We start from the raw sequence: 14,298 nt of genomic DNA on the forward strand, positions 1-14,298 counted from the left end.
CCAGCTTTCATCAAAAACCCAACAAAATCTTTTTTTAAAATTTCCCCCATCGGAATCCGATTTCGAAAAAAACCCATCGAATTTGTTTTGTTTTTTTTTTTTTTTTTATCCCTAGTTAAGTCCAAAATTTCAAGATGACAGTCAAATTCAATATATGAACACTTTTATCCAAAAGTTTGGAAACAAATAGATTGGGCCATTTCTTAGATAGAGAAAAGAGGCTTATCTAACAAATTTATGGGCCCATCGTTGGCTCAAATTGAAGGGATCTTGAAAGTGACAACCATAAACAAAAAAAAGAAAATGTAATAACAAGAACGAAGTCGCCACTTCATTCCCTCATTTCAGATTTTCGGTTAAAATCAACTCAAAACTACACTACCAGAAAATGTTGTATGAAATCATTGCATTATCTTCACAAAATATCATTTATTTCTTATAAAAATTATTAATGAATTTTAAAATCCCAAAAATTTGTTTAAATCATTTTATTATTTATTTTGAAAATCTTAAATTCCACAGATAAAATTTAAAATGTAACACATACTCATACTAAAATTACAAAAGGAATAAGACATGTGATAATATTTTTATTTTATTTGTAAAATTTAAAAAATCGATAGTAATATATCAAATATTAACCTTAAAATAAAATAATATATTTAAAAACTCAATAAATAGTTAAGACTTTTTTTTATGACTTTTCTTAAGAATATGAATAAATTTTTGAATAGGAAAATGGCATATCTGATATATCCTAACGACTTCATTGGATGTTTTTCCAATTCACTCTGCCTACCCGTTACTGTCCCAAACTAAATCAACCAATCATCTTTCCCGATTTCCGCCCTTAGATGACGCGTCACTCTCCCGTTCTCTTCCTTTTCAGTAAGTACTGGACCCGGCCGCATCGAATCACTAAGCGTTGGTTAACGACTTAAATGGTCGTACCCCGGGGTCGTTCCATTTTGTCAGTTGGCCAAACACATTTGAAATGGTAAAACGTCTAAAACGACGACAATTTAAGACAAAAAAGGACGACGGCTGCCACTGGAACGATAGGGAAAACCGAAGCTTCTCCCTTCTTTGTTTGTAATTTCTTATTTATTTGCACTTTAGTTATTTGTCTTCTGATTCACACTTGATCTCATCTCCCAACCGATCCGCGTTTCGAATATTTGCGATTAAAAAAAGTTTCAAAAAGACGATGAAGACTTGTTGATTTGCTTTTTCAATCTCCAGCTTTGATTGATTCCTACGGGTTATCTTCCTTATCTTCCTCTGCAGTACGTTACTGTTTCTTTCTTCATCAAGTAAAGCATCATTGCTTCTTTTTTCTTTTTATAATTTAAACTTGTGTACATTTATTTGTATGAAGAACGTAGATATTTCTTGCTTTGATTCTGTTTGATTTATTTAAAACCAAAAGTTAGAGCCAAAAGAAGACGTGTATTAGATATTTTCCTCTCTTTTTTTGCGTTATTATTACTATTGTTGAAGAGAGAAAAAAAAAAAAGGAGGGAAAAACAGGGGAAGCACGCATTTGAGAATTTTGAGCTAGTTTTCGTATATGTTTCATGATAGAAGAGAGGGAAGTGAAGGAAAAGCCAAGAGAAACAAAGAATTTTGAATTTTGAGAGATTTGAGCTTTCTTTAATTGTTTTCTGAAGGAGGAGTTAAAGAGCGAGCCAAATGAGCGAAAAAGAAATGCTTATTTGAATTTAGTTTTTCTTTTTTTCTTTGTTTTGAAGATTTTCAGTTCATTTATGTGTTCTCTTTAGCTTATATCAGCTGGTTCAGTGTATGATAGAGAGAAAACTGAGGGTCAACGAAGTGGAACTAAGCATAAATTTAATGATTTACGTTTAACTTGTGTTGCATATTATAGTTTTGTTTTCTCTGATCCTTTTTTTGTTTGAGAAGAATGGCATTGATTAGAAATTTGTCATTTTTCCCTGGAAAGGGCTTGGTAGAATTGTCCTTGGAATCGCAGCTCATGGCTAGAGATATTCGTAGTTTTTTTTCTAGAAGGTTTAACTGTTGTTTGTTGCTAATTATTAATGCATATGATTTAATTTAATTTAGTTTAATTAAGTTAAAGTGATAGTCGGGTTTAGATTCTGCTCATTCCATTGTTTAGATCAGCGCATATTGGAATCTTCTCCCTGTTTGATTGAATTCCCAAATTTAGTTGATTATGTCATTATCTTTGGTGCAATGCAATAAGAATTGCATGCTTAGCTATATTTGTTTTCTAGTTTTTATGCATTTATCTTTCCCACCATAATTCTATCTAAGCTAAAAGGAGAAAGGATTTTCATGGCAGTTCTAAGGTGCTCAAAGAGTGGCATAAGTTTTTTTGGCCTATCGATATGTTTTTCAGCAAGTTTATGTTGCATAGCTTTTGATACTGATGCACAGGGTTGATACACCAGCATGATAACTGTGTACTTGTAGCAGTATTCTAACTTTTTTATCTTTCCTTACATATATGACCTGCAGTTGGGACACGATGATGGGCGATAGTATGTTGAACCATATATTGAGTGCATACTACATCCCAAATTATATACTTGTTCCTGAATCAGAAGCAAAGAAACCACCGTGTGTACCTTCTTGTCCAGTCTTAGTCTTTATCAACTCCAAAAGTGGTGGACAGCTTGGAGGGAATCTTCTTTCTACATATCGTTCTGTTCTTAACACCAACCAGGTATTATCTTCCTGCCTTAAAGGATAATGCAAGTGTGACTATAAAGATCCACCTTTTGAATTAAACTCGACTGATTGATCTTCAGGTTTTTGATTTGGGAGAGACGAAACCTGATAAGGTGCTACACCAAATTTATGCCACTTTGGGATCACTTAAGCAGCGTGGAGATGGTTTTGCTTCAGCTATTGAGAGCAGCTTGAGAATAATCGTGAGTTGACATGTTAAGTATATTTTTATGTTTACTGTCAGGTTTTTTGTCTGCCTTTACTAATTTACATGTTACATCACATACATACATGTGTATATGTAGAGTGTGTCTATGTTATACATGGCGCAGTTGATGTCTAAATTGCTTAGGCTGTTTGCTAGGTTGCAGGTGGCGATGGCACAGCTGGCTGGCTTCTTGGTGTAATATCCGATCTTAAACTGCCTCATCCACCTCCAGTTGCTACAGTGCCTCTGGGAACTGGAAACAACCTGCCTTTTTCTTTTGGTTGGGTAGGATGATGCTTACTTGACTCGTCTAGTTTATTTTATTAATTGTTAGTTCACATCGGTCTTGAAGATTGTTTTTTTCTTTATCTGTTGTTGCCTTTCGTTCTAATGATATCATTTGACATGTGAATCACGAACTGTTTCTGGTTGTTGTCATATCTCTTTTCCATGAACAAGAATGCTGGTTTTCTTTTCTGCTTCTTTCCCTGTTTTGTTCTCAATCTCTCATCAATTGTTATTACCGTATTGGCCGAAAAAACAACAAAATTTACAATCCATAATATTTTGAAGCTGAAAATTTTACATCTATACTGCTAATTTTGTTCACTTAATCGTTGTCAGTGATGCCAAACTGTCTTTTCAATCCCCTTAAAAGAAAGGATTAGTATAAGTGGTTGCCATATGTTTTAGTGATCATTACTAGTATTTATTGTTTCCAAAATGTTTGTTCCACATTTGACAAACAGTACTAGAAGAATTGGTTCAATTGAGTTAGATTTTCATGCCTTTTGTTCGGTTAATTTGCAGGGAAAGAAAAATCCCGGCACAGACAGACAATCCGTATTCTCATTCTTGGAACAAGTGAAGAATGCAACCGAAATGAAAATAGATAGGTAATATACTATTCAACAGCCGTCTCTTTGTTTTTATGAAGCTAATTAGAAACATAGACACACGCTTCTATTTACCTATCTTTTACTTCCTGATAAGCAAGCAAGTCATGGTGCTTTATATTAATTAAGGTTCAGGAAGGTGCGAGACTGTGCCTCCTCCTAAATGAAAGAGAGTTTTTTATGGCATTGGTTTGCTTGTTCACAGAACTTGATTACTGGAGATTGTTGTTGTGTTGCTAGTGCTACAGTTGTTAGTTGTTATGAGCTTTATTCTTCTTGTTTGCAATCCCCCTAAACTATGTTTACTGGACCACTCAAAAATTTTCCACCAAACTATCTCCCTAATGGTTTTTGTCACACTTTAAGCTCTTACCCTTTTAGACTTCTCTTATAGTCCTCTCAAGCCTTAGTGCTCTACACTGGTGTGCGGTGCTATGAGCCTGACAAGAAGTTCATGTCTGCAAGAACTTGTCTATATTCAAGATGAACATGGAAAGGATTTTTTTCTTGTTGAAACTAGACTTAAATGATGGAGTCATTTATACTAGCATTTCTTCTTTTCCTTGCGTTTTGATCTGGTTCACTTTTATCATGTTGTAATGGAAAAGAAATTCAGTTGCTTATGTGTTGTAAGTTTTAATTTGCTTTAGATTATTAATGCTACGACTCGTTCGATGAAATTTCAGCTGGCATATTATCATGCGAATGAGGGCTCCGAAGGAAGGTTCTTGTGATCCCATTGGGCCTCTTGAATTACCCCATTCTTTGCATGCATTTCATCGCATCTCTCAAACAGACAAACTGGGTATGGTATGTTTCTGTTTTCTCCTTTATTGCCATTTTTTTGCTGAACTACTTTTTCTTTTTGTCTTCTCCCATCTGTATATATTCTGCCTACAGTAATTCCTGAGGAGTTTTTAGATAGGTCAGTTGTATGGTAATACTGCTTCTGTACCTGTTGGTTTCTTTTTCTTCAAACTATTCTTGACTTCTTTGATATTTGGTGGATGATGAAATTCTAAAAACGAGCAATCCTGAAAGGCATTTTATTTTTGTTGCGTGATGGCCTCATCAAATGAGGTTTACATCTCATCATTTGCCCTGATCCTCTAGTTGTCAGTTTAAATCATTTTTATTTTAAGATAATTGGTGCATTCTTCTTGCCATTTTACATAAAATCATTTTGTATAAAATTTATAGCGAGATCTATGGAAGTGGTAATATTGCCAGTCAAAGGTTCAAGCTGCTAATATGGGGGTTCAAATCACCATTTACATGTTTGGGTTCCGATTTAATGTTTACTTGCTTCATATGAATTGGGGTTGCTTTATATGCTTATTGGCAAAAATTTAAATGGGTGTTCTCTCTTCTCAGGATGGTTATCACTCATTTCGTGGAGGATTTTGGAATTACTTCAGCATGGGTACGAAATATAGTTCCATGCAAGAATTTCACAATTTGCAGCATTTTTTTTATTATAAAAGAACAACTTTCTTATTTGTTTATGATATGTAGATACAAAGATAAGTATCTCCGTATTATTACTCACTCAAGCATTTAACGAGTAGAAACATAGCAGCGTCACCGTGATTACCTATCTGTTAATATCTTCAAGATAGCTCTTGAGTCCAAACATAGCAGTTTTCCAAGTTAACCTGATAAAGATCCATCACATATCATTTTGTTCCTGACATGATGGTCAAATGTTGCCTGGCCTGTTAATTATATTGAAATGGTTTCCCCACCATATATTTGGTGCAGTTGGTCGTTTGAGGCACATTTTTGTAGTTAAGGTGCTAATGGGAGAGAAAGTGATCGAAAAATTATGCTCACTTAATTGAACCATGTTTTGCCGTTCTTATTTAGATTTTTTAATGCAGATTTTTCCATAGAACTGGAAGTAAGCCTAATAGCTGTTTTGCATTTACATATGATTGTTAGTAGTTGGTTATCTCGATATCTAGATCTAGATCTTAGTGAAGTAACCTTTATTCTGAATGCTATAATGAGATCTTAGTGCAGTAACTTTTCAATTCACCAATAAGATTTGTTTTGGTCAGGAATGGATGCTCAAGTATCATATGCATTTCACTCTGAGAGGAAATTGCATCCAGAAAAATTCAGAAATCAGTTAATTAATCAGGTAAATATATCTTTTCTGCTGTGATAATGGCTGAAATGTGAAATAATCTTAAAGTTGTCCAGAATTTTAATTGTGTTTCAGCCATATTTAATCCTATTTTGAGTTGGAAGTTCCTATCTGGAAATAAAAAAAATCCATACTGATTGTACAAATTCCCTTCTTCCTCTCCCTATATGTTCATGTATTGGATTGGATATAGCTTCATAGGTGTTTATACAAGTACGTTACCTTTCATGCACTATTACCGAAAATGTACTTGTCTGCTAACAATATACTGTTTTACATAATCTTTTGTTAAGTTGTCTCCATGGTTCCTTTCACTTGTATGATCATTCTTAAGTTTGTTATGCAACTTACACGAGTGTTTCTTTATTTATGGTGAAGCAGGGTACTTACATAAAGCTTGGATGTACTCAAGGATGGATGTTTGGTTCTCTTTTTCGTCCATCTCCAACGTGAGTCTACTTATTGATGTTTGGTAATATAAATTCCTGTCCTATTTAGACGAATATGTATGATGACTTCATCTTTCACACACCTCAGCTGGCTAATTATATTTTCTTTAAATTTTTTGGTAGTGCTTTGATTAGGGAAATTAATCATATCGTATAAAATTCATAGGAACATGTATGATGGGTATCAATTTGTGCTTCAGTCTCAAGCTATCCATTTTTTAATGTTAGACTAACTACTTATCTAGTAAACAAAAACCTGGTAGATTTGCTCCATGAATTTTGCTTATATGTTATAGATTTGTGGTTTTCTAGCTCGTTAGTCATATCCTCATTTTCTTAGAGCTCTATTTTCATATGCCTGATTCCAAATGGATTGTTATATTATGTTTTATTTCCTGAGTAAAGCTTGTTGAGCCATCTGGTTGCCATTGTATATGAGAATGTCTCGGTGTCAATACAGGAACATAGCTCAAATAGCAAAGGTTAAGGTTATGAGGAAACAAGGCCAATGGGAAGACCTCAAAATACCTAGAAGGTCGAAATCATCTATAACCTGGATGCATATTTAAAAGATCATATAATCAAAACTTTGAATTTCTCATTATAATTGCACTTTCTTCTTAATACAGCATAGGATCTATCGTCTGCCTCAACTTGCCTAGTTTCTCCGGTGGATTCAATCCTTGGGGAACACCGTATAGGAAGAAATTTCTTGATGTCCGTTCTTATTTCCTTCTTCATTTTTTTCTGCTGTAACAAACTGATTTCTAACCAGAAGATTTTGATTGGGGATTCTGGTTTACAGAGAGGCTTGACTCCTCCTTTTGTAGATGATGGCTTAATTGAGATAGTCGGATTTAGAAATGTCTTGCATGGTCTTGTTTTGCTTGCTCCAAATGGACATGGGACTCGTTTAGCACAGGTAGAACAAGAAGGTTCACGACTTTATGACAAAAAAACAGTTTAAACCATTTTAGATATCTCTTCTCATATCCTTGTATTATTTCCCGATTCGATCCCGATGTTTCTGTCTGCAATTTCAGGCCAATGCAGTCCGATTTGAGTTTAAAAAGGGTGCAGCCAATCACACATTTATGAGGATAGACGGAGAACCATGGAAACAACCTCTCCCGGCAGACGATGAGACAGTTGTTGTGGAAATATCACACTTTGGTCAAGTATGCATGCTTGCTACCCCATTATGCCGCTCCCGAAGCATGCACGATCCCTCTTCGCCAACTGCTTGCTACAACGAGGATAACAATAGTAGCGACGAAGGAGACTCTCCTGATGATTTGGAAGAAAAACGGAAGTTCGGTGCAGCTGACAGTTTTAAATTCCCAGATGAATTTGATATATCTTACCTCAGTTAAGCTCCTTCCTATATCCAATTCTGCCTTGCTTTTTTACCTTGTTTGATATTAGCCATTCTATTCTCGAGTTGCATCTCAATGCTGCAATCATAGATCTCTTGCCCTTAGAATAGATCGTTTTATCAGATCATCAAAGTGAGTGATGTTTTGTTAAGGTAATTAAATTTCCATAAATTTCAATTTTCAACTATTAAAAAGCTTGATAGCTTCTTTTTTTTTTGTTAATAGTGGAGTGACTTTTAACCAATTCTAATGTAAATGAAAAACCCTACTTAAGTTTGAAACTTTATTCTTTGATTCATGATTAGATTATAACTGATAATCAGCTAGTACACAGTCCAAGCTCAAATGCCTCTTCAAAAGACAAGGATTTGAACAAAAATATAAATTTAAAAAATAGGTTTAAATAAAAAAGAATGTCCATTTTCTTGATAGGCTGGGCCTCAAGTAGGATTTTTTTTACTCAAGTCTGTCCTAGCTCAAATCATTATAAACTTCTTTTTTTGTTGCTATTTTACTAATATTTCGCCATTACGTTACTACTATTTTGTTGTTATTATTTGGATATTGTATAACTCTTGTTTTATTGTTAATTTTCCTACTATTTTAGAGGCATTTGCTTAGTGTTATTCAAGTATAAAATTTTTTTGCAATGTATTTTCAATTTGTTGGTAAATATGTATTTTAATATTTTTGGAGTATTTGATGTATTATATTTTTAAAATGTTTTTATATAAAAATAATAATCTAAAAAAATTTAATACTGACGGACCAGGTTGGGCTCGAGTTTAGCATTTTTAATTTGGGTTTGACTTGTGTAGAATTTGAGGCTCATTTTTTTAGTTGGGTCAGGCCTAGAAAATTGGCTTAAATATTACATCGACTCGGCTCAAATTTAGCCCGACTCATAATCAAGTGTATTCATGGTAAAGCAAATTGGTAAGTGTTTTGAATTGTGAAGCATTTGTAATATGTAAATATCTATTATAATAACATTATGTAGGCCTAGTTTTTCAGAAAAAAGTTTTTTAAAGTATTATCCATTAGATAGTCAATTGAACTCAAACAGTGTCAAGTATTGACCCCTAATGGGAGGTTTGTCCCCTATACTTTGCCAAAAGCTAATGTTTGAGAGTACGTTAATTGATGGATATACGACCTGTAAGATCACTTAATATATCTCATTATTGCTCAGAGTTTGTTTGTTCTCAACTATTTTAATTAGGATATAATATAATAAGAACATGAAAATTTAAAAGGTATAATGTTAAATTTAGCCTTTAATGTTTACATCTTAAGTCAATTTGACCCTTATTCTATTTTTTGTAGCTAAATTTGAGCATTAACATTTTAAAAAAAAAGTCAAATTACTTTTTTAACCAAAATGTTAAGTAAAATATTAATTTTTTAACGATGTTAGTGTCGCAACCTATATGGTAGCCCACGTGTACTTTCATGTTGACATGATACTATTTGTCTTATATGCAATATCAACAAATAATTTTAAAAATAAAAAATAAAATATTTAAAATTCAAAAAATATACAAAAAGTTCATAAAAATTCAAAATAAATTAACACGAAGTACATGTGAATTGTCATTCAAGCTACCTGTTTAAAAATTTAACATTTTAGTTAGTATTTTTGTTCAAAAAGAAACAATTCAACTCTTTCGATACGTTGATGGCCAAATTTAAATTTTTTTTTAAAAATTAAGTGTCAAATTTAGCTCAAAAAAGAATAAGGTTCAAATTGATAAAATTATAAATGTTGAGGGTCAAATTTAACATTATTTTAATTTAAAAATTAAAAAGTATTATATTTCATTAAAAACCATTAAAATATATTTGAAATATGATAAATGAATGTGAAGAATAAAAAAACATAGATAATAATATTTTAACTTCGTTGTAAAATAAATCTAAGTTAGTAAGAAAATAAGAGGAACAATAAAATATAAATAAATTCATGAAATTGTTATATATGATCAACTCACTCAAGTTCAAGTCAACTACTTTGACTGTAAAAAAATAAAAATAAAGACTAGCTCACTCTACTTATAATTGAGGGGCTGCCTCAGTCAAAAGTACTCGGTAAAATTTGCATGACCACCATGCCCCAGCTACCTCTTCCATCAACATGTATTTCTTGCGAGTTTGGCATATAAACACTCATCCAGGACCATAAGCCTCCTTATCACATCTATGTGTATATGTGAGACATCATGATTCAACCACAAGCTCGCTCTCATAAGACGCCATTCTAAGGATTCACTTTAAACCTTTTTTATTTATTATATCGTTTTAAAACACATTTTTTTATAATCCACACTATATTATTTATCTTCTCTTTCTCTTAAAGAACTGAATTTACTTTTAACGGCTCAACACCTCTTTATGTGAATGTAGGAGCAATAATTGAACATCTCATTTCCTAGTTGCATTACCATTTCTTTTTTCTTGCAAGAGGATAAAAGAAAAAGAAATCAATGATGTAATTGACATTAAGAGTGTTTAGTCGATTAACTGATTCGAACTACCATTAATCAAATTAATCAGTTTTTTTAAACCTTCAATTGTTAACCGAATAGAATTTTTTTCAAAAATAATTAACCAAATTAACTGAACTTTTTTTTTGTTAAAACAAGTATAAAACATATAAAAAAAATTAACCGAATTAATCGACCGATTAATTTATACTTCTAAAAAATTAACCGAACTGACCAACCCTCGATTCACTTATATATTATAATATTATTTATTAAGTTCAGTTAATTCAATTAACCGACCAATTTTGAACTGAATTAACCATTAACTGAATTTATAAAAAATTATTAATCGACCCTAAATAAATTAACTTGATTAACTGACTAAATTTAATTTCGATTTTACCCGATATTTGCACATCCCTAACTGAGACGGTTGTGAATTGGATGTGAAGGGTTCATCCTCGTATACAAAGGAAGCAGAAAAGCTAAACCAAAATCATTTTTGTCCTTTCTTTTCATTGTTTAGTATTATATAATACCACTAACCAAATCCCAATATACTACACTATTCAAGGTTGATTTATTTGCTTACATTTTTTAACTCATTTCATTAGTCGAATAATGAACAAATTTGCTTTGAAACCATAGGTTGTTTCCTTTAGTTTGGGCAAAACCATCTCTGGTTTCCTAACATTTACCTCTATATAAGAAACCCTTATCCACCTCTCCCGTTATCAAATTTAATTTGACTCATCGTCATTATGGGTTCAGTTATATCATAAAAATTTAAAAACTCAAGTAAAATCGATCTATAAAAAATAGAAAAATATCATTGTTGAGTATGACTTTTATTTCAATCAAATTTGAGAAATAATCTTTCAGTTAAACTATGTTAATTTGTTTCAATCAAACTCTAATTAGTCTAGATTATTTTATTACTATTTGACCTATGAATTTAGCCTATAAATAGGCTATTTTACAACCTTAGAAAATACACCCATTAGAAATTAGAACTCATAACACATTTAAAGAATTTTGTGTTTACATTTTGAGGGTTCTTTGTTTTCAGATTTTTGGGGTTTAGTTTTTATCTCCATCTTTTGTACTCTTCATTCTTTTTCCATTATAGTAAAATTATCTTTGCCCGTTGTTTTTTATCTTCTTTAGAGGAGTTTTTCCACGTTAAATTTGTATGTTCAATTTCTCAATTTGTTCCGCTATTTTTTATACTTGTTGCTTAATCGGGTTGATCTCAACAAGTGGTATAAGATCTAGTTCAATTTTCATAGATCAACCCATTCAGATATGGCAACAACAAGGTTTGAAATTGAAAAGTTTGATGGTGAGACAAATTTTAATCTGTGGCAAGTTCAGATGATGGCAATTCTAGTTCAAACCAGCTTGAAAAAGGTTGTTACCGGGAAAAAGCTTGAGAATCTAAATCAAACAGGATGGGAAGATCTAGATGAAAAGGTATTGTCTGCAATCTAGTTGTGCCTCGCGAATACGGTATTGCAGGAGTTATTGATGGAAAATACCTCATCCGCCTTGTGGAAAAGGTTAGGAGCTCTTTATGCTACTAAGTCTCTAGCTAACCGGCCGTTTAGTGTTGAAACAACGTCTTATGTTTCGCATGAACGAATGTGAACCTATTAGAGATCACATCAGTTAATTCATTACTCTTTTAAATGATTTAAAAAATATTAAGGTTTATATTGACGACGATTGATAAACCATAATATATACATATTTTTACCCCATGCTTGGCATATTTATGGATGATTTTTCCTTGGTTTTAGTGAATTTGATGCTCATAATCCTTTAATTTCATGTTTTATACTCAGGAGAGCTTAGGATAGCAAAAAGTGCGAGAAATGGGCCAAAAACGGACAAATGGTGCCTAATTCAGTGTTTCACACGGCCTAGGCACTTCCACATGGGTGATCCACACGTCCGTGTGTGACACACGGGAAGATCACACGCCCGTGTGTCATGACCGTGTTGACACAAAACCAAGTCAAAATTATACACGGCCTGAGCACATAAAGTCTATATAAACATGCTAGAAGAGGATTGAAGGCAGACACGGAGAATAGAAGGCAGAAAATACTCGAGAACATCCATCGGAGTCAGCTCAGAAGGAGGATCTACATCAAGACTGAAGATTTCCATCCAATTTCTAAAAGTTCTTCGGGTTTCTTTATGTTTTGTTGTTTCCCAAGTTTTGAGATATTTTCCATTATTATGAACTAAACTCCCTAAATACCTAAGGGAGATAAAACCTAAGGCGAATCTTATTACTCTTTGAATTATGATCGTGTGATGTGATACATGCAATAAGTTTTATAATTTATGAATGTCTGTTCTTGAAAACTAACTATTATCACGACAAAGGCAAGCGCACCTGATCGAACAATAGTATAGCTTATGGCAAGACCGGGATGTCGAACCCAAAGAAACTAAAAGTACTAGTATTAACTTTCTTTTTATTATCTAGCATAAAAATAAAGGGGTTTGCTTTATCTAAACTAATTACTAAACTAAGAATGCACAAAAAGTAAATTGGGGAAATAACTTTTGGAAAAACTGAATGATTTGGACAATACCTAAGGGAAAAATCCATCTAGACTTCACTTGTTATTGACTCTGAATCAGACAATTTATTCACTTAACTTGATCCATAGAAATCCCTAATTTATATTATTATCTCTCTCGAGACTAACAACATCTAACCCTAGGTTAATTAATTGAAATCTCTTTCTAATTAAAACCCCTAGTGTTGCATTAACTCGATCTATAAATTCCCTTATTCTGGCAAAATTATGTCACCCTATCTCTAGGCGTGCAATCAACTCTACTTAATTATGTTAGATCTACTCTTAGATAGGGACTTTTGCTCCTCTAAATAAGCACATCAGTACTTGAATCAATATCCTGGAATATTAAAACAAGAATTAAGAACTAGTAATTAAGAACAAGTCAAATATTTATCATATAATTCAAATAATAATAACAAGATTCGTTTTAGGTTTCATTCCCCTTAGGTATTTAGGGGGTTTAGTTCATATTTATGAAAGAAAACATCTCAAAAGAATAATGAAAACAAAACATAAAGAAAACCCAAGAACTCTTGAAGGGAATTGAAGGGATATCTTTAGTCTTGAAGGTGAATTCGGCTTCTAAGATGGATCAATCGACTTTTTTCGAGTAATTCCTTGCCTCTTACTCTATGTGTGTCCTTTAATCCTCCTCTAGTATGTTTAAATAGGCTTTAGAATGCCTAAAAGCCCTCCAAGGTGGCCTTTTCCGAATAAAACTCAACTTGGGCTCGACAGGGACACGCCCGTGTGACACGCCCGTATGCAATTTCTTCAATCAGTGTTCAAGGCTGTTAAATAAACACGGGCGTGTGGTCTACCCGTGTAAGGAAGTCCAGGCCGTGTTGATTTTCCATGTTGGCCCATTTTCTCTGTTTTTGGCCCGTTTCTCACTTTTTTTACTCTTTTATGCTCACCTAAGTATAAAACATGAAATTAAAGGATTAGGAGCATCGAATTCACCAAATCTAAGGATAATTCATCTAAAAATATGCTAAGCATGGGATAAAAATATGTATAAATTACAATTTATCAAATTATATGATAAATACTTGTTCTTATTCTTAATTGTGAGATTTAACCCTTGCTTTAATATTCTAGGATATTAATTCAGGTTTTTGATGTGCTTATTCAATGTCCCTGTTTAAGAGTAGATCGTTCATAATTAAGCGGAGTTTCATGCAATTCTAGAGATAGGACGACATAAATCTTCCGGATTAGAGTCAAATCTAATAAAGAAATCCATAAATCGAGTTAATGCGACAATAAGGGTTTTAATTAGAAAGAGATTTCGATTAATCAACCTAGATTCAGTTGTTTTAAGTGTCGAGAGAGATATTAACATAAATCAGGGATTCCTACAGATTAAGTCAAGTGAATAAATCGTCTAATTCAGAGCTAATAAGTGAAGTCTAGGTGAATTCT

The 14,298-nt window shown here is 32.8% G+C and overlaps 1 protein-coding gene across 3 annotated transcripts; it reads left to right on the top strand.

Moving 5' to 3' along the window:
• The first annotated feature begins 746 nt into the window (after positions 1 to 746).
• LOC108480996 (diacylglycerol kinase 1-like) lies at positions 747 to 8,074 on the top strand. Of its 3 annotated transcripts, none has more exons than XM_053030535.1 (13): positions 747 to 1,313; positions 2,503 to 2,710; positions 2,796 to 2,918; positions 3,080 to 3,208; positions 3,734 to 3,819; positions 4,506 to 4,629; positions 5,194 to 5,242; positions 5,880 to 5,962; positions 6,350 to 6,417; positions 6,878 to 6,952; positions 7,047 to 7,134; positions 7,223 to 7,339; positions 7,461 to 8,074. In XM_053030535.1, exons 2-13 carry the CDS (start codon positions 2,513 to 2,515, stop codon positions 7,788 to 7,790), a joined length of 1,470 nt encoding a protein of 489 aa, XP_052886495.1. In that variant the 5' UTR covers positions 747 to 1,313; positions 2,503 to 2,512; the 3' UTR covers positions 7,791 to 8,074. The 3 variants fall into 3 exon arrangements, with proteins under 3 accessions (XP_052886495.1, XP_017639643.1, XP_017639642.1); XM_017784154.2 differs by having other exon boundaries at positions 747 to 1,286; XM_017784153.2 differs by lacking the exon at positions 747 to 1,313 and having other exon boundaries at positions 2,492 to 2,710.
• The last annotated feature ends 6,224 nt before the right edge of the window (positions 8,075 to 14,298 follow it).

Source organism: Gossypium arboreum, chromosome 1 (genome assembly GCF_025698485.1).
Source record: "Gossypium arboreum isolate Shixiya-1 chromosome 1, ASM2569848v2, whole genome shotgun sequence".
In the NCBI taxonomy this organism is placed as follows: domain Eukaryota; kingdom Viridiplantae; phylum Streptophyta; class Magnoliopsida; order Malvales; family Malvaceae; genus Gossypium; species Gossypium arboreum.

Coding starts and splice junctions, on each gene's coding strand:
- LOC108480996 (XM_017784153.2), top strand. CDS start 2,492: ATGACCTGCAGTTGGGACACGATGATGGGCGATAGTATGTTGAACCAT. Junction 2,711..2,795: donor CTGTTCTTAACACCAACCAG/GTATTATCTTCC, acceptor ATTGATCTTCAG/GTTTTTGATTTGGGAGAGAC. Junction 7,135..7,222: donor ATAGGAAGAAATTTCTTGAT/GTCCGTTCTTAT, acceptor TCTGGTTTACAG/AGAGGCTTGACTCCTCCTTT.